The sequence below is a fragment of the Ursus maritimus genome, unplaced genomic scaffold (assembly GCF_017311325.1).
Source record: "Ursus maritimus isolate PB19 unplaced genomic scaffold, ASM1731132v1 scaffold_5, whole genome shotgun sequence".
NCBI classification, from domain to species: Eukaryota; Metazoa; Chordata; class Mammalia; order Carnivora; family Ursidae; genus Ursus; species Ursus maritimus.
The window spans coordinates 52278028-52298151 of record NW_024426663.1 but is presented as its reverse complement, the minus strand read 5'-3'; the positions used below and the strand labels follow the sequence as shown (position 1 = coordinate 52298151).

Here is a 20124-nt window from a genome sequence, read left to right as displayed (position 1 = left end):
CTGACAGGTGGATCTGAGGTCACAGCAGAACATCTAATGGAAAAGTCTAGCAGATGATGTCAGGCTAGAACTCAGGAAAAAGAATAAGGGTAAGGCTAATAATTGTTTCCATTTATTGAGTTCTTTCTGTGTGCCAGTCACGGTGCTAACTAAGCACTTTACATGTGATTGCTCAGTGAATCCTCACACCAACCCTGTCAGGAAGGTACCAGTACTATCCCCATTTCACAGATGAGGAATTTAGGCTCAAATATTAAAGTCACTTTCCCAAGTTTGCACAGCTAGAAAGTGGTGGGGGATTCGACTCCAGACCATTAGGACTCTGGAATTCAAACTCTTAACCACTCCACTCTCCTTCAGGAGCCAACAACACAGAAGAGAGTTCAAGAAGAGGTCAATGGACAGAGAACTGAAGCATGGGCAATGCTTAGACTCTGGGGCAGGAGGAGGAAGAGGCAATGGCAGACACAGAATGATCAGGAGTTAACAAACATGGCAGATGCAGTACAAGGAAAGCTGGAGAGGAGACAGATTCAAGAGCCTGATGCAAAAGATGGTGATTTTTTATGGCTCCTGGGGACTAGGTAGGTGTGGGAGTATTTAGCACTTTTGGGGTATCTATGCAAATCATGAGAAAACCAGAAAGAAAGCTAGAGAGAGGAGACTCACTTGATTGAGTCCTAAGTCTACAGTCCTGGTCTTTCCTGGGTTCTGGCTGCAGCCAAACAATTGTCCCCCCACTCCTCCATATCCTGATAAAACTTTTCCAGAAAGGTAGCTTCAGTGAATTTCTAATATTTGCAAGTAAAAGTCAAAACTAGTGTGGGGGAGGGCAGAGAAGGGAGTTGAGCCAACCCTGAGTTCAATGTTTCTTTCCTGAATGGCTTGGGGAAATGATACAATTGACAGAAATAAGAAAGTGGGATGATGAGGGGATTTTGTATGTGGAATTAAGGAGTGGACAGTCAACTGAGTCAAGTGCTCTGGGCCAAGGAGATTGATTGAGCAAAGGCCCACTGGTGGTTAATGAGGTGGTCTTTGATGACCGCACTGACAGCTGTGTCAGAAGAACAGTGATGGAAGCTGGGAGACAAAGCTGAAAAGCAAAGGAGTTGTGAAGTCATGAGAGGCAGTATGTGTGCTACTTAATTAAGAAATCTAGCAGAGAGAATGAAACAGAATGGTAGCTGAAAAGGGCAGGAGGATCAAATAAAGGATTTTCCCCCCAAGATAGGAAAGGCTCTTGTATATTTCATAGGCGGAAAGAAAATAACTAGTAGAGAGACATATGCTTTGGCATGAGGGTCAGGATAATTATAGAGCCAAGGTTCTGGAAGAGACAGGAAGAGAATGGGACTAAGAGCAAACACTAGGAGTCTGGCCTTAGAACAAAGCGAAGAGACAGACCTCTCCAAATGAGTCTATGTTCTTGTCATTTCCTCTAACTCATATTCATGCCTTACATTTATTTGTACAGCGTGCAACTAAGCATCCACAGCTATACTCACAGCAGCTCTCAAGTTTGAACCTTCTTCATCGTCACCATTTTTGACCATGTATGTGCCAGGCAATGTATATCCTGTTATCTCACCAGGAGGCTACAATTGTCATTCCCATCTTCCAGATGAGGAAACTGAGGGAAAAGATTTTGTAATTTGTTCTAAGCCTTTCGGTACTGTTTGACTTTTTCCTAGAATAGGGACTCTTTTAACCAACCATTACTTAACTGAGGGGTAAAATCCACTGAGCCTGGTCTGCTCCCTGTATTTAGCAAGCTCTTCCTTGACACACTTTACACTTAGGTACAAATTGTTGGACCACCTGGCCAACCTCATGTCCAAATCCTACCAGGTAGCAGGCTTCCTGTGACATGTTCTTTTTATTTTTAAAAATATTTGTTTGTTTGTTTGTTTGTTTGTTTGTTTATTATTTTACCCGGGGAGGGGCAGAGGGAAGGGGAGAGGGAGAGAATCTCCAGCAGACTCCCCGCTGAGTGTGGAGCCCGACTCAGGGCTCCATCCCACAACCCTGAGATCATGACCTGAGCCAAAATCAAGAGTTGGTTGCCCAACCAATAGAACCACCCGGGTGCCCCTGGTGTGTTCTTTTTAAAATAAAAACAAAACCAAAAAAACTTGTACAAAGGATCTTGCATTTTTTTATAAAGAAAATTCCCACTAATAGGGGTGCCTCGCTGGCTCAGGCAGTAGAGCATGCCACTCTTTTTTTTTTTTTTTTTAAGATTTTACTTATTTATTTGGGAGAGAGAGAAAGAACAAGCAAGGGGAGTGGCAGGTAGAGGGAGAAGTAGTCTCCCCACTGAGCAAGGAGCCCAAAGACAATCCCAGGACCCTGGGATCATGACCTGAGCTGAAGGCAGACGCTTAACTGACTGAACCACCCAGGCATCCTGAGCATGCCACTCTTGATCTCAGGGTTGTGAGTTCAAGCCCCACGTTGAGTGCAGAGAGTACTTAAAAATAAAATCTTAAAAAAAAAATTCCCATCAATAAAAAGCAAAAAGAACTGGTATCAGTGCTAAGGTGATGACTCAGTCTTCTCGGTGACAAAGGTGAGATTGGTTACTGGATAGAAGGGTCTGGCTGAGAATGAAGATTTAGCCCCCTCCAATCCATCCCCCACACAGCAGCCAATAGCCTCTGTAGGGTCCCTCTGGCCTGATCATGCCCCTGCTTCCTTCCTTGGTGTCCCATGCCCTCAGGACAGAGTCCAGACATCTTGGGAGGCTTGTAAGACTTTATGATCTGGCCCTGTTTATCTCTCCAGACTAAAGGACTATCATCCCACACCACCCCCTCCACTACTCCCCACCTCCACTCCCCACCCAGGTACAGCCACACTGATCTAAAGTTGTGCTCTCTTTGCCTCTCTGGGGCTTTGTACCAGCTGTTTTCCCTGCCTGAACTCCTTCCCCTTCCCTTCCTCATCTGGCTAGTTCCCAGACCTCATCATTCAGGTTCATCAGTTAAGATGTTGCTGTTTTCAGGAAGTCTTCCTGACTTCCATACCTAGATGTTCTCATAGCACCTTGTACTTTCCCCACTAGACCACACTTTCTAGTATTTGTGCTCACATGTCTTTCCCTCTGATTGTGGGCTGACTCTATGAATTGCTTTAGCCAACAGAGTATAGAGGCAGGTTCCAGGCCTAAGGCTTAAGAAGCCTGGCAGTTTGCAGTTTAGTACATTGAGAAGCTGAGCCACCATTTAAGTTCAGCTTCTCAGCTAGAGAGGTCCTGAGACTACATGGAGAAGGAAAGAGGCTCAGCCATGCCAGTGTCCTAGTTGAGCCTTCATAGGACTCCAGCCACAGCTGCCATCTGACTGCCACCTCATGAGAGACCTGAAGTGAGACCAGCAGAATTACCCAGCTGAGCCCAGTCAATTCACAGAACTGTGAGAGGTAACAACATAATTGTTTTTTTTTTTTTTTTTTATTCATTTGACAGAGAGAGAGAGAGACAGCCAGAGAGAGAGGGAACACAAGCAGGGGGAGTGGGAGAGGAAGAAGCAGGCTCCCAGCAGAGGAGCCTGATGTGGGGCTCGATCCCATAACGCCAGGATCACGCCCTGAGCCGAAGGCAGACGCCTAACGACGACTGAGCCACCCAGGCGCCCCGACAACATAATTGTTTTAAGCCACTACATTTCAGAGCATTTGTTATGCTGCACTAACTAAAACACCACGTTGAATTTTATTCGTCTACTGAGTGTGTCTGCCCTGCTAGACTATTTTCTCTGTGAGGGCAGGGACCACATTCATTTTTTTTAAGCTTTATTTATTTGAGAGAGAGAGCAGGAGCAGGGGGAGAGGCGGAGGGAGAGAAAGAGAGAGATAAGCAGACTCCCCAATGAGCAGGGAGCCCGACTCGGGGCTCAATCCCAGGATCCTGGGATCATGACCTGAGCTGAAGGCAAACGCTTAACTGACTGAGCCACCCAGGCGTCCCTGGGCAGTAGGTTCCTAATGTTAAGTTAGACAGCTTATCTCTGTAGAAGGATTGAGTCAAACTGGCTGGGCCACAAGCCAACAACATAGAGCAACATTGGGAGCTGAAGAAGAAAATGGCCAATGGCTTTAGAGAAGGTAAAGGCAGGGGAAGAAAGTTGTCATTCTGATGGTGCTCCTCTGGGCAACACTGAACAGGTGATCTCCAGCTGCCCTTGCCATTGACCCCTCACACAAGTGGCTAGTGTTTAGATTTCTAGAGACAGGAAACGTCATGTCATTTTATACATGGAAACAAGACATCTATCTTCACAGTTTTTCAACTAGCTTCAAACATGAAGGGCCCTCAGTGTTTGTATGTGGAATGAATATGTTCCTACCCAAATCAATAAATCCCTGTTTGGGGTCTGGTGCTCTTGTCTGTAATCATCAGCAGCACAAGATGTCCAGTCAGGAGACACTGTTTGACAGTTCTTGTCAAGTTCTATGTGGGACATAAAATGGGAAAATGCCATCCCTCCCCTGAGGGAAAGAACTGGGGAGAGTAGACTTACACAAATGAGATAATTAAATCATAGGACAACATATAATTACTGCTAAATTGTGTGGTAAGAAATTAAGTGCTACAGGAATTGGGAAAAGCGGATAGTGAGGGCTCAAACAGTTGGGAAGTCGTCACTGAAGAGCTGAATGTGGCCGTGCCTGGGGGCACGAAAAGAACTGCAGACAGGCTGACAGGAAGAAAGGTGCACAAGTCCCAGGAGGAAGAATAGAGCCAAACCGGCACACTGGTTATTTTGAGGCAGCAACACAAGGAATATGAAAGGTGGCTGCCCCAAATCCCAAAGCAAGGATATCTCTGAATAGTTCCCCAATATCTGCACTCCTCGGCCTTTATTTTTTATTTTTTTCTGCTTGCAATGCCTTTCTCCTTTCTCCACCTAGCAAACTCTTCACTCATATGTAAAGGTCCAGCTCGAATGCAACTACTTTCCTGAATCCTTCCTCAGTATCCCATAACCCAGCACTCATGCTTCTATTGGGACATATCTATTGTTTTTGTCTACTTACCTCCTCCACTACTGCAATTAACAGCAACTTGCATTTATTAGGCTCTCACTATGGGCTAGGGGCTATGCTAAACATTTTAAATGTACTATTTAATCCTCAGCAATTTCATGAGGTATTTTTCTCCTATTTTATAGATGGAGAACCTGAAGCTTAAAGTGCTTATGTAAACTGTCCAAGAACACATAGTTAGGAAGTAAGAAAGCTAGGAAGTAAGAAAGCTATTCCACAAACCATTTCTGGAATCCCAGAGGCCATTCTTAAAGCACTGGACGGTGTACCCGTGGAGGCCACAAACGCTCTTTACTCATCTGTCTTCTCAGATTCTAGGATGGTGGCTGCCATATGGCTTAAATACTGTTGAACAAATACAACTATCCTATCACACGCCAAGGTCTAAAAGTAGGTGTTCCCAGTACACCGTTACCCCAGGTGTAGACTTCCACCCAAACAAAAGTCATGTACCTGGGGGAAAGGAGGAGGGTGGAAGTCTAAGCATCTTACATTTGAATTTAAGTTCCTTTATTTTATAGATTCAAGAGTGGTGAAAGCAGAACCATTCTCTCCCACACAAAATAATGCATAGATAACTTTGGGTAGGTCCAAGGAGGGCTTTGATTAACAGACGCGTGGGGTGGGGGGAGTCTCCTCTTAGGTATTTCTAAAGGAACTCAGGTTGTTCCTGTGGAGCCAGCAAGGACTAGTCGAGATCACTCCATTAGATCCTATCATGGCGCAGGATAAGGCCCAGACAGGGGAAGGGGTCGTGCGGAGGCGACACGGTGACACAAAGCGGAGCCAGAGCTGGAACCCCGGAATCAGAACGCTGCCTTTTTTCATCGCCTACCCCGTCGGTCCGGGCCCGCACCTCCTAGTCGCGGGCCCTGGACGGGAAAGCTCGGACTACGGGCTTCTCTCGTCCGACCCTAGCGCTTCTCTCCTCCCCCCCTGGCCCTGGTTACTCGTCCAGTGGCGGGGCTGGGGAACAGGGTTCCCCTTTCGCGTCTCCACGGTGTCTGCAAAGCTGTCCCGCGCTACCGAGGCCGTCCCAGCCCCGCCTTTGCACAGTCCCGTTTCTGACGCGGTTCAGCTCGGCCACCTGCGACCCCCCGCCGCTGCGCGCTCTCCCCACCCTCGGGCGGGCGGCGTGCGACACCTCCTCCAGGGGGAGGTCGGGCCCACATCCACGTCCTTCCGCAGTTCACCTCCTCGCCAGCCCCAAAGACACCCACACCCCCACTTCCTTTCGTGCGGCGCCGGCCTTCCGGCTGCGCCCCATTCTAATTGGCTGGCTGAGCGCTTCCTCAGGACTCGGCCATTCGGAGGGGGCCACAGCGGTCCCTCTAGCCGTCGCCTCGTGGTCTGGCCTCCGTCTTTGGACTACGAGTTCTCTATGCTGTTGGCGACGACATGTGGCGCCTCCCGGGACTCCTGGGCCGAGGTAAGGGACGTTGGAGCCGCGGGTCGGGAGGAAGCTGAGACTTGGAGCTAGAGAAAGAGGACGGGCCAAGAAGACTGAGCCGAAGCTGTAGCGGGCGGGGTTAAAGTTGAGGGAAGGCGGGGCCTAAGTGGGCGTGGCCACACCCGCCTGTCGGGGGTCCCAGGAATCGCGGTGTGGGTGGGGCGCATGGGAAGAGGGTGGAGCGTAGAGCCACGGAGATGGGTGGAGCTATTGGAAGGGGGAGGAGTCAAATGGTTCTGGAAGTCTATGAAAGATGAGTAGGGGCCGCTGGAGTAGGCGGAGCCAATGAGAAAAGGCGGGATTTAGAGACGGAGAGTCAAACATTGAGAGTTTGTGTGTGAAAGTCCAGTAATTTTATTGTAACAGTGATTGTCAGCCCTGGGACGACTTCGGAGTCACCTAGGGAGCATTTTCAAAATTTTCCCTGAATGATCCTGGTTAATTGGTTCTGGATGGCGCCTTAGAAACTGTACTAGGCAAAAGAGTCCCTTGTATGTCCTTGTTTAAGAACTGCAGAGGCAGATGCCAGTGATTCCTGGGTTTTTGGGGTGGGGCTCTGTCAAATGGCAAAGGGAAGATCGGTGGGACCGCCATTGCCTCAGTTCTGTTTATGTCGAGGTGCTTGATCTTTGTTGTTCTACACAGCTCTTCCCCGTCTGCTGGGACCTGGCCTCCGGGGGGTGACCCCCAAGTCCACCAACCCAGATGGGCCACAGGCTGCCTCCTCCAACCTGGTAGTCCCTGTGCCCAGCTTTGACAGGTGAGGTACTCCCATTCTGTCACCCGTCTCTTCCTCTGGCCTCCTCCTCCTCACACTTGGGATAGAACTTGATAGCCTTTCTTGCCTCATCTAGGTCGGGCCCCCATGGCTCAGGCCCAGGCACAAACAGGGGCCCAAGGTCTCATGGATGGAAGGATGCCTTCCAGTGGATGTCTACCCGTGTTTCCCCAAACACCTTGTGGGATGCCATATCATGGGTAAGGCTTCCCCAGTCCTGTCCTTGACCTTCGTGTGGATGAGAATGACCCTGCATGGAAATACAGCCTAGAAACAAGAGCTAGGGCATCATTGTTCCCACACTCAAAATTTGAGTAACCCATGGCATTGGAGCATATTTGGTGAGATATTGCTGCTCCCCCTCCCCCTGCCTTCTTTCTCCTTTTATTCAATAAACATTTGTTTAACACCTTCTCTGAACATTTTTGTTAGGCACAAGTGACACAGTGGAGAACAAGGTAGATGTTATTTTTGCCTCGATGAAGCTTACAATGAAGAATACTAAATAGCTAACACTTTATGTATTAATGTAAATATTGTATATGCATTATCATCTTTAATCCATACAAAAATCTTGCAAGGGAGATATAACCTCCATTTTATAGATAAGGGAACTCAGGCTCTGAAACTTTAAGTAACATGCTCAAGGTCATACAGCTATGAAGTAGAGAAACCATATTTATCTGCAGCTCATGCTCTTAGCTACTATGCTGTACAGCTTACTGTTTATTTCTCTGTGCACTCGAATTTTGTCTTTCTCCCTCAATGAAAATGTAAATTCCATGGGACAGAGACTGTAACTTGTCTTTACCAGTGTACCCAGTGCCTGTTGTAATAAATATTTGGGTGTGCACGGGAAGGGACAGAGAAAACCTAGTACAGATCCTGGTGCATGATAGTTGCTCAGAAAATATTTGTTAACTCTGACCTATAAAGTCAGGTGCTCAGTAGCAAACACTAGGTCCAACAAGGCAGACTCTTTGCCATCCAGGTTCTGCACACATCACCCTCGCTTCTGTCACATCTCATCCCTATCACTTTCATGCTGTGTACTTTGGACAAGTAACTTGACTTCCCTGAGGATCGGTTGTCTCATTGTAAATTGGTGTCATCAGCAGAATGGACCCTGGAATGTCTCTGTGGCAGGGCCACTTCTCTCTGTGGAGCTGTGGACTAGGGGCATAACAGACTCCGGAGAGCAGAGCATTTTCCCAGTTTGTCAAAGATCTGAGCCCTAGAGCAATTCCACAGTGAATCCTTCTAGAAACTGGGCCCGGATTCCAGGGGCCCAGATGCTATCCCTCAGCTCTGTCACTATTGACCATGTGAAAGGGCCTGAGTACAAGCTGTCCCTACTGCCGTGGATACATGTCCCTGTTATTACATGCTGGCACCTTTTCTTCCTTCTGGCCTCAGTTCACATATCACCCCTACAGAGAGGCTTTCCTTGATGCCCTGTTTTCTCAGACCTCCCTCTTATGCTCTGTGAAAACTCCTGATTTGTTTCTTTTTTGGCATTTAGCATAACTTGTAGTTATTTTGTTTATTTCTCTGTGTACTCAAAATTTGTGTTTCTCCCTCAATGAAAATGTAAACTCCATGAGGACAGAGACTGTAACTTGTCTTGGCCAGTGTACCCAGCGCCTGTTCTAATAAATAAGTATTTGGGTGTGCACAGGAAGGGGCAGGGAAAACCAAGAAGTCACTGGGCTAGGAGCTAGCTTAGGTCTTCTACAGACCTGTTGGAGAAGAGACACCGAGACACCTTCAGCAGGCCTGTACCTGTGAATGTGTCTCTGGTGGGGTGGCTTGGGCAGAGGGAAGAGAAGACTTGTGCCCTAGGCTAGAGAAGGAGAGTGAACCTGATGGGGAACTCTGACCTGTCACTGCATTTGTGACCAGGCCCCAGCTTACCACATTATCTTTTTGCCTGCTTAGACTTTATTTATTCATTCACTTATTATACATTTAATAAATACATGCATGTATTTATTAGTGCTATATCTTAGTACTCTCCTGGGCTCCGGGGATACATTGGTGAGCAAGACACACATGATTCCTGCCCTCATGGTGCTTAGAGACTAACAGGAAAGACAGAGCTTAGCTAAATAATTGTCAGGGTGATTATTTAAGTACCAGTGTGACCAGGGCTCTACAGGGAAAGTTTGGGTGTGGGAAGAGGATTAGTTGGCCTCAGCCAGGAGTCAGGATAGGCTTCTTGAGGAAGTGATGTTTGAGCTGAAGGGTGAGACTGAAGGCAGTGACTGGTGCAAAGCCGGGTTCCTGATGTGCTGTCTTTCCCAGGGCACTCTGGCCGTGCTGGCCCTGCAGCTGGCAAAGCAGATCCACTTCCAGTCGTCCCTGCCAGCAGGACCTCGGCAAGCAGGGCACTGCTCTTGGCACAGTCCCCTGGACCATTTCCTCTCATCTCCCTGGTGGCATCCACACTCCTGTGAGTTCTCAGTCCCAGGGACAGGAGGGCTAGGCTGGGAGTTTCTCTGGGCCAGGAAGCGTCTCTGGACACACCTCAGGAAAAGAGCCATCAGCAGCTCCTTGCCTTTCCTATCTGAAGTCAGAGGAAGGGGAATGTGAGGAAGTTCTATCCACCCAGGGTGTGGGCCACACCTGCCCCTCAGCATCCTCCCATGTCCTCCCCTTACCTTCCATGGAGGGAGCCCCACAGGGATCCAGCCTACTTTAGATCCTGGGTGTGGCTTCCTGGTTACCCCTCAGCCAGTTGGGTCATTCTCTGGTTAGTCATTCATGAATAAGTGAATCTTCATTGAATAGTTATTATGTACCATGGTACCCAGGCAGGACAGCCTAAGTTAAGGCCCTGGAGTTAGTGTCGGGGTTCAAGCCCCAGAGCTGTCGCATACTAGTCTTGTGTCCCTGAACAAATCACTTTTAAATTCCCTGTGCCTCAGTTCTGTCATCTATAAAATGGGATAATTAATAAAACCTACCTCATATGTTTCTTGGGAAGAGTAAATGAGTTAATACATGTCAAAGAGTTAGAACAGTGCCTGGCACATAGTAAGTACCCAGTAAGTATTAGTTTAAGTTCTTGTTCTTATGATTATAATCATGATCAGTATTATCAAACAAAGTGTTAGCTGCTGGGGCTACAACAGTGAATAAGGTAGATGCCCCCCTGCTACTGAAAGAATTCAGGCAGAGGAATGATTTATACCTAAGGCAGGAGATTAGCATAAATGGGGACCCCTACCAATGGAAGCCAGCAAAGGAAATGGAGGAGGGAGGTTGAGGCGTGTGAAGGAGGTGTCAGAGGAGATTCCCCATTCTTCCCCCAAACCTCAGAGAACACTCAGTCAAGCCTGAGCAGACTGAGCTGATCCCCTTCTGATGTGGCTGCACTTACTGGGTCTTTCCAGCACTTCAGAGGCACATCCTCCCCAGCCCTGATGGCCCAGCTCCCAGGTATACTGGCCCCAGGGAACCCAGGCTGGACCAGGAGGAACTCTCCACTCAGCCCGAGAACCTCTCTTCACACGGCTCCTTGAGGGCATCTGATCTTCAGGGTCCCTCTGAGGAAGGTATGTTTCCACCTCCTAGAATAAGCCCAAAGTAGGGGGGGTAGGGAATTGGGCAGATGGACATTTGTCTCTGCATATGCCAGATAAGGGAATTGTCATTCCTCTAGGGCCCCTGCTTTCTGGAGCACTTTGGAATGATTCTGTTCCCTAGCAGTGGCACTGGCTAGAGGGGCTGGGGAGATTAGGACAGTGGGAGAAAAGGAGAAACCACACTTTCTCCTTTGCCTTGACTGGGTGTCACCCATTCTCCTTGCAGATCCCAGTGATCTCGGCTTCCTGCCCACCAGCGGTAGCTTCCCATCCAGGGCAAAGCCAGCCCAGCCTCAGCCCACTGGAGAAAAGCAGGTATTGTTCAGATTTGGCCTCCAGATCCACGTAACATTCCCCTGGGCAGGTGGCAGTTCCAATGAACTGTCCCATGATGAGTCTTTATATTTCTTCCCCAGGAACAAGATAAATCAAAAACTCTTTCCAGCTCTTCCAGCTCACCGTTTCCATTGCTTTCAACTTCCTGGGTAACTGGGTGGACCTTGCATCAAGGCAGGCGGATGGGAAAATGGAAAGGGTATGGGGTTGCTTAAACAGAGTTAGGGTAGGGAGTGGTTTAAACAAGAGAGAGTTTATTTTCTCCTGGGTAAGCAGACCAAATCTGGCATGGTGGCCCAGTGGTGTCAGGGACCCATCCTCCTGATTCTGCCATTCTTAAAACTGGTTTCCATCTCAAGATCCAGTTTGGCTATTCAAATAGCTTTTTTCTGGAAGGGTAAAGGTGGGAAAGCTAAAGGATCACTCCTTTCCAACCTAGAAGTTGTACAAATCATTGTCCAGAATGTAGGCTTATGGCCACACCTCCTTGCAGAGGAGACTGGGAAATATAGTCTTTAGCTGAATGACCACGTGCTTACCTGAAAATTCTGTTCCTATTTAAGAAGGAGAAGAGAAATCTTGGAGGATACCTTGTATTTTCTGACACATTTAGGCAAGAGCAGGCTCCTGAGATTTGGAGCAGGCCCTCAGGTGCCCAAACAGGAACCTATATCCAGAGACTCCAGGTGCCCCTCCACCATCTGTCCTGTTCTCCATGGTGACTTGGCCTAAGTTTCAGCCCTTTTAATGTGGCAACTCAGATAATGGGCAGATGGGTGAGAAGCTGGGATTCATTCAGTACAAATTTCACCTTTTGCTAGGCCCTATTTTAGGTTTTAGGGATACAGTGATTCATAAAACAGAGTCCTTACTCTCATGGAACTGACATATGAATCGGGATGGGGGGAAAAAACAGTACATTGGCAAACATAAGAGAATTTCTGATAGTGGTAAATGTTATAGAGAAGAGTAAATAGGGGAACACTCCTATTTGTCAGTGAATTGGGGAAGGAGCAACTTTGGATTTGGAAGTCCTCACCGATGGGAAGAACTTTGCACTAAGGCTTGACTCACAAAAGCAAGCCAGTCTTGTTTCCATCCAGAGAAAGAGCTTTCCAAACAGAGGGAAGAGCAAGTACAAAGGTCCTGAGGCAGCACTGGGTTTTGCTTGTTGAAGGAACAAAAGAAAGGTGAGTGTGGCTGGAACTTAGAGATCACCAGGACAGTAGAAAAAGATGGAAGTCAGAGAAGCAGAGAGGGGCCAGATCAGGCAAGGCCTTCTGAGCCACAAAGGAGTGTGGATTTTCAAAGCGAGATAAGAAGCCAATGGAGGGTTTTACACTGGAGTAGGAGGAGGGGCCGTCACATGATCTGATTTACTTTTTCAGATTTCTCTGGCTGTTGTATGGACAGACGTGGAGGGCAGGGATGCCAGAGGAAACAGGAGACTGGGTGGAAGCTGTTACTGATGGCATAGCAAAGCCTCATGGTGTCTTGATTTAGGTTAGAGGCAGAGGAGACAAAGAAGAGAGGTGGATCAGGGAGCCAGCTTGGGGAATGGACACAGGGTGGGATCCTTCGCCCTCTTGAGTCTTCTCAAGGACAGAGGGCTCTGAATCCTGGACAGCGAATCTTCAGGCAGCAGGGAGGTGACTTTAATTCACTGCGGGCTGAATGGAACTTGGCTTCTGGCTCATTAGCTTTTTGTGATTTTGATGGGCAGTCTCTTCTGAGAATTTTCTTGCCCATTCCTTCATTCATATATTCATTTATTCAGCAATGCTAAGCAGTGTGGCAGAACACAAAGGGAGCATAAGCCATAATCATATTTTGCATTTGTATAGAGCTTTCACCCTATGCAAAGTTATTTCTTCTACATTCTTTTTCTGCTTCTGCCTCCAGGATTTTGCAGTCTAATTGAGGAGACAGGGCTTGTACTCTGGAAACAGTTTAGTTCATAGAAAAAGGGTTGTATATTAAGTAAATGCCAAAAGAGTGTTTAAAGCCTGAGTGTGGTCTGAAGGTTCCAGAGAAACAGGATGGGAAGGCCTGATGGTGGAGGCAGAGAGATACCCCAGGCAGGAGAGACAGCTCAAGCAAAGGTTTGAATGGGAACTCGGCTGTGCCCAGCCCCGTCTCTGTTTTTCATTTGCTTGTTTGTTTGGATGATACGATGAACATGGGCTTGGCTGTCTGACATCCCTGAGTTCAGGTCACAGCTGTCTTATATTCTTTCTCACAATTTCCTCCTAAAGCAGGGTTAACAGTATCAGCTGTTACCAGTTACATTTAGTAACAAGCAGCCTAGACCCACTCTGGCTAACTTAAGCACAGAAGGAATCCATTAGGATATATTGACTTGCCATGGGTCAGAAAGAACAGGAATCAGGAAAGCTCCTGGCATCCGGGGTGGGGAATAACTTAGGGACAGTGTCTTCAGAATGCTGCTGTCAGAATAAACCTGCAAAAGCTGTTTTCTCTCATGCCTCAACCAGGTTTAAGATTCCAATTCCTGAGTGAGGGAGTTATTGGTTGGGAGAGCACAGCACATTGACTGATCGCAGGGAATGGGGTGGGGGGAGGGAGATCGGGATGCTGTCACCAAGAAGAGGATGTTGTATAGGAGGACCGAACCCACTGATATCTCTGGCAAACCAGTGAAACATTCGGAGGATGGAAACATGCAAAGTGTCTAGCACCAAAAAGAAGGAAAGCAGCCTATGAGTATCTGGCCAAAGAGGTGGGGAAGTTCACAGAGGAAGCTGTGTTTCTACTCCGTGCTTTCTTACAGGCACAGAGAACATGAGGAATGGGGACTACACGGCAGCCTTTTCTTACTTCCAGAAGGCGGCAGACCATGGCTACAGCAAAGCGCAGTACAACGTGGGCTTGTGTCACGAGCATGGCAGAGGCACCCCCAGGGACCTTGGCAAGGTACTGCATCCTCTCCCTGTCCCCAGGCCTGTCCGCCGTGCTGCACTGTTCAGAGGTGACCTCCAGAAGTGAGCGGTGGGCAGGGCTTAGGCAGAGTTCAGCTTCTCTCTCTCAGCCACGAGAGAAAAAGCAGCAGCTCCTGACTTCTAGGAATTTAGATTCAAAAGGAGTCGGGGACCTTGTCTTTCTTCTCTGCAGCTGTATCCTCAGGACCTAGACCTTCACCTTGATGAATGGATTAATTCACTCTAAGTAGGATAAGTACACAGAGGTGTTATATACAAGAGCGGATTTCTTAGAATTGTATATGAGGCAAAAAAAGAAGAGGGAAGCAATTTGAAGTTCCTTCAATAGTGAATTGGTTAATAATATCTCTGTGGGTCTTAAAATGATGCACTAGACCTATATTTACTGGCAGAGAAAGACATTCTTGGTGTATTGTTAAATGAAAAAATAGGTTACAAAATTGTGAATGTTATTCTCTCTCTCACTCTGTTTCTCTCTCCCTATACACACATGCATTTATATGTGTGTGTGTGAATGTATATACGTGTATGTATAAATACGTGTGTGTGTGGGAAGATATTTGCAAAGCTGTAAACTGAAAGGTGAGCAGAGAATGATCTTTAGGAGGCAGAGTTTCTTGGAATTTCAGGTTTCTATTTTCAATTTATCTGTATTTTGAAATTTTGGCTTCTCTGTATTTTCTGATTAATTTGTATTGATTATGTCCTATTTAATTAAAATAATTTTTACAAATTTCACTCGAAGGAAAAGCTGGCTTGCAGGGGTACCCACTGACTGGGGGTCTCTCCCTTTGTCCCAGGCAGCCCTTTCCTACCAGCTGGCTGCCAGCCAGGGCCACAGCCTGGCTCAGTACCGCTATGCCAGGTGTCTGCTGCAAGGCCCGGCCTCCGCCGGGGGCCCTAAGCAGCAGAGGGCAGTGTCCATGCTGAAGCAGGCTGCAGACTCGGGCCTGAGAGAGGTGAGTGCCCAGGTGGGGGGGGGGGTCTCTCCTGGGCACGTGGAGCACGTGGGGCCTGGAAGGGAGCGAGATAACCTTTTACCTTCCTCCCTGAACACAGGCTCAAGCTTTCCTCGGGGTGCTTTTCACCAAGGAGCCACACCTGGATGCACAGAGGGCTGTGAAATACTTTTGGCTCGCAGCCAACAACGGGGTAGGCAATCTCCAGTGTCCCAGCATGTTGGGGATCGAGTCTGAGGAAGGAGGGGATTTGGGAACTGGTACCAAGCTCCAGGGGGTGCACACGAGAAGCTGGACAGGAACACAGTGGGCCAGCTTCAAGTCTTAACGGTCCCTGACCGCCTGTGCGAGCCCTGGGCGGGTCTGGTGGTGCGGGGAGCTGGCTTACGCCCGGCTGCAGAGGTGCTGGTGCCGCCACACCAGCCGCGGGAGGAGTATCTGCCGCACAGAAATGACTCAGTGCTCCAAGGCGGGGTTTCTTCCACAGCCGGTTGTTACAATGACCAGTGCAGTACCGGCCGGTTGCTTCCTGTTCCCCTGTTTCCCTCGTCTCCGAAACTGCGATAATACTGCCTCGCCCGTCCGCTGCTTCGCGGGGTGGTGGTGGTGGTGGTTGTGAGGATCACAAGCTACCTGAGGTCACAGGTGTGCGAGCGCTTGGTCGGCGCTGCACGGGGAAGGTGCAGCCTCACGAGCAGTGCGCTGCAGGGAAGTCAGAAGACGCGGAGCAGTTTGGGGGGGCGCCAGATGTCGGGGGGGCATTGGCACCCAGCCTGCACGATCCACAGTGTGTTCTCCGGAGTATCAGTTCCACGGGGTGTTCATAAGTAATACCAGGGAAAACATGGTCCTAGGGGTTTGGAAATACTGAGCTCACCAGGTGTCTTCAGTGCAGGAGATCTCAGAGCTGTCCCTCTGTGCGAATCACCAAGAAGCCATCTCTGGTTTGCTGTATTCCTCAAGTGTACTTGTCCAGGAGTTTTTGGGGGGGTGGCCTCCTGGAGGACCAGGAGTACTGGATTAAAGCAAGCCACGTGCCTGGACTAGAATTGCCCTGTGCAGGGGCTGCTGCTCCTCTGTGTTCTGGGGCCAACACAGTGATAGCTTCATCGAACTCCTGGGTATCAGAATACTCTCTTATTTTCACTCGGTGTTACCTGTCGTTGCCATCAAAAGGTGACCAACGTCACTAGCCAGTACTGCCTCTGTGCCTGCCTTCCTTGATGGAGCCCCAGAGCCTTCCTCGGCTCCTGAGGGAGCCTCACGTTCTTCATGTGCTGGACCTGCCCGGGGGCCCCTTGGTCTGCGTTAGCCACCCAGCGCACTAGAAGAAGTGTGCAAAGGGATGCTAGGTAACACGGTGTTGGGCACAGTCCTCACACTCACCCACTCCAGTAGGAATTGTGTCTCTGTAGGTTTGTACTGAGCAGTGTGGCAGGGTGGGTGTTTTGGCCTTACGAGTGTCAGGTACTGTGTTCGAAGCTGGTCTATGGCCGTGAGTCCACCATATTTATTACGTAGACTTTGGCGTGCATGTTACAGAAACTCTGGCCAGAAATTTGACGCTAGAAGGTAGATGAGAAATGGGACTGTGGTTGGGAATCAACTGAGTATTTTGTTTTTTTGAGTTGGAGGCTTGAATATAAGGATAATAATCCACCAGAGAGGGAGAGATTAATGATGTGGGTATCTAAAGTTATGAAAATAATAACATAACCTAAGTACTGTTCATGTATTAAAGAATATAATCCTCATAACAATGCAGTAAGGTAGGTACTGTTATTTCCCACTTTACAGATGAGGAAACTGAGGCTCAGAGGCGTAGAACAGCATGCCTGAGGTTCCTCCACAGTAGGTGGTGGAGCCGAGACTGGAAACCAGGCCGTCCGGCTCTGCAGGTTGTGCTCCGAAGCCCTACCTGCTACTGCCTCCTAGTTCTCAGATGAGAGAGGATCCAGAGCCTTTTCACCTTTCAAAGGAGGAATGTTCTCTGTACCGTATGTTCTGCAGCACCTGGGCAGACGTTCAGAAAGGCATGCAGGGCCTCTGGGAGGCCTAGCCTCCGCTCTTGCTCCTGGCTCTTTCAGCTGAAGTAGGAGCCTGACTCCCGGGTTCCCCGTGGTTGGACTGGCTGCTCCCTGTGGCCCTCACTTCTGCCTTCCTTCATCACTAGCCTCGGTGAGAGAAGCCGCCGCGCTGCTCTGGCTCGAAGCTCCCCGGGCAGAAGGATCCCCATCTCCTCTGTGTTGGGCAAACTCCGGGCCTCTGGCTTTTTCAACTTGAGATCCCTTGGTACAGGGGGGGCCAGGACTGGGCCTCGAACCTGCACGGATGAAGCCCCAGCTTGCCTGACTGCTCCACCTTCCTCTTGCCTTTGCGTTCCAGTTGTTCACTCCCGCATGTGTGCATATCTATGTGTCTGTCCATTTTCCCCTTTAGGACTCACAGAGCAGGTACCACTTGGGAATTTGCTATGAGAAGGGCCTTGGTGTGCAGAGGAACCTGGGAGAGGCTGTGAGATGTTACCAGCAGTCAGCCGCTCTGGGCAATGAACCTGCCCAGGAGAGGTTGCGGACCCTCTTTTCCATGGAGGCAACACGTAAAGGTGTGTGTTGAAGCCAACAGGTACCCTCCCGTGACCTGATTACCAGTGACAGAGAAGGGGGTGACAGTAGCCCTTGGTCCACTTGCCATTTCCTGCCCCGATGATGGGTAAGAGCACAGCTTTTTTGAGTCAGATACACCTGAGTTTTAAGCCCCGCTCTGTCACTGAACTTGGACTCGGTGTCTCTGAGCCTTAGGTTCTTCACTTCTGGAAGTGAGGGTACCAGTGGTACCTCTCGCGTTGGGTTGTAAGGATTAAATGAGAGGGCTCTAGAGGGCTTATTAGCACAACCTGGCACACAGCAGGTTGTGAATCAGTGGTAGCTGCTGTGATGATGTTCCAGGAGACGGTATCCCAGCACTGCCTCATTGCCTTGAGTTACCCTTCAAGGGCTCTAAGAGTCCTGCTCACTCACAAGTCACTCCGGCTGGCCTGGGTTAACAACGGCAGAGGCAACTAAGTCCTTTATGAAGTCCTTGCTCCAAAGTAGGAACTCACAGTATGAGTAAGAGCTGCTCTCACCTCTCCTCACAGCCCTGGCGCCCAGCGACCTGGCAGTTAGAGGATTGAAGTCCTTCTCCAGTCCCTCCCTCCACAGCCTCAATACTCTGCTGGCAGGAGCCTCCGGCCTCCCACACGCCTCGAGCACAGGGAACCTTGGCCTCCTCTGTAGAAGTGGGCGTCTCGGAGCCAGCCCCGGAGCCCCCAGCAGGGCTCTCCCCCCGCACAACTACCCCTTGGAAAGGAGTCTCGTCAGACTGGGTTTTGGCTAAGGTGAGATAAGACCTAGGCACTGGTGCCTCTCACTGGTGTTGGGGAGGAGGGCGGAGAGGTTGGATGGTAACAAAAACAGGTGTCACTGTCCCTTTCCAAGGTGGACTTGCCGGTGGGAGCTGAGGTTCTCAAGCAATTTCAGGTGCATGACTCATAAATGACTTTGACCTTTCCCCTAGTTGGTAGCCTCCCAGATGAGCAGTGGAAACATTCACGGTGATTTCTGGTTCTGTGCACAAAAGGGATTCATTCAGTGACATGTGAAAAATTCTGCTGAAAGGTCCAGAGACCCTGGACCTCACCTTAGCCTATGACCTTGAGTAAACCCCTTACCTATTTCCTCACATGCCTCAGTTTCCTCAGGCTCAGACTACATCAGTTTTTGCCAACATCTGATGTGTGTGCCTCTGGTGGTTCACAAGAGGATTTTAGGTCCTCAGTACTTGCTCTCTCAGGAGTTGGATATTTAATACATAATGTAAAAATGTGACTAGCACATTGTGGTTTCCAGATATAAATAATCCATTTAAAGAAAAACGTTGTGAAATTGGATAAAGGGGAGCACAGATCCAGAGAGGTGGCAAAAACCAAGAGGTTAGTTCCGTGAACGGCTAAAATTTAGGGAACACTGAATTGGGCCATTCTCAAGATGAGCCCCAACATTCACTTTCGGTCATCTCCTATGGATTCATGATTATCTCCCATTTCACCTTTGAGTTGGAAGGAACAAGTTTCTTGCCTACGTGCTTGACCTATCTGCTTGATTTTTTCAGACCTTCTCACTTCAGCCCTAAAGAAGGTAGCCTGTGGGTTCTCAGAGAGATACCACAACTTGAGTCCCAGGGCAGAGGCCAGGTACCCACTCAGCTTCCCAGAGAACCTTAAGCACCTGCCCCAGCACAGTAAAGAAGAAAGTGTGTGAAGACCCAGGTCGTGGCCCTGTCAGCTTGAAGCAGTGACTGACCCGCTACATTGTTTTCTCAGTTGTAAACCAAAGGCATTGGTGTCTGCCCTTCTACCCTCCCGAGCCTGTGTAGGACATTTTGCTGCAGAAAGGACCTTGGTCCTCACTGAAGCCCAAGGAGGCAGAGTGGTGCCCGTGGTTATGTGGCTTTATGAGTCACCAGGCCAGGAGAAGACCCAGGTCCCCTGACTCCCGGCCCGGGGCTCTTTTGCGCCAGTTCACACTGTAGCTTTACGTGCAAGTGTTCTTGTCGTCCGGCCAGCGTGAGGGAGGAATGGAGACTGGGCACCTGGAGGCTCGCAGCAGGAAAGTATAGATTTTGAGATCCTTGTTTGTGAAGGGTATGCCAGAAATGGATGGGAGTTTAATAAAATAGATATTGGATTATCTCATCACTCTTGCCCTTGAGTATGTTGGGGGTTGGGCAGGGGGAGCGGAAAGCTGAGGCTCCAACCTCATTTCTAAACTCTCCATTAACCAATTTGAAGGGTCTTAAAAGCTTCTTCAAGAGAGAGACTTAGGAAAAAATGATTTCTGAGTCAACGCTAATGACTCCAATTACTGAATTTGTGCATAGCTGTTCCCTGGCTTTTGGATGTTAGCCCAAATTCAATAGCATAGATGCGGTGAGGGTGGGGGAAGGACTGAAGACCAAACCCTCT

The 20124-nt window shown here is 49.0% G+C and overlaps 1 protein-coding gene across 1 annotated transcript; it reads left to right on the top strand.

The window, feature by feature from the left end:
- Nucleotides 1-6338: 6338 nt before the first annotated feature.
- DELE1 (DAP3 binding cell death enhancer 1) lies at nt 6339-19854 on the top strand. Its single transcript, XM_008691466.2, is given in 14 exon segments — nt 6339-6478; nt 7145-7259; nt 7354-7477; nt 9582-9729; nt 10673-10834; nt 11091-11179; nt 11281-11302; nt 11305-11349; nt 13992-14134; nt 14961-15119; nt 15220-15312; nt 17559-17724; nt 18259-18498; nt 19272-19854. Coding segments are annotated over 13 exon segments (1536 nt in total). The 5' UTR covers nt 6339-6447; the 3' UTR covers nt 18498; nt 19272-19854.
- The last annotated feature ends 270 nt before the right edge of the window (nt 19855-20124 follow it).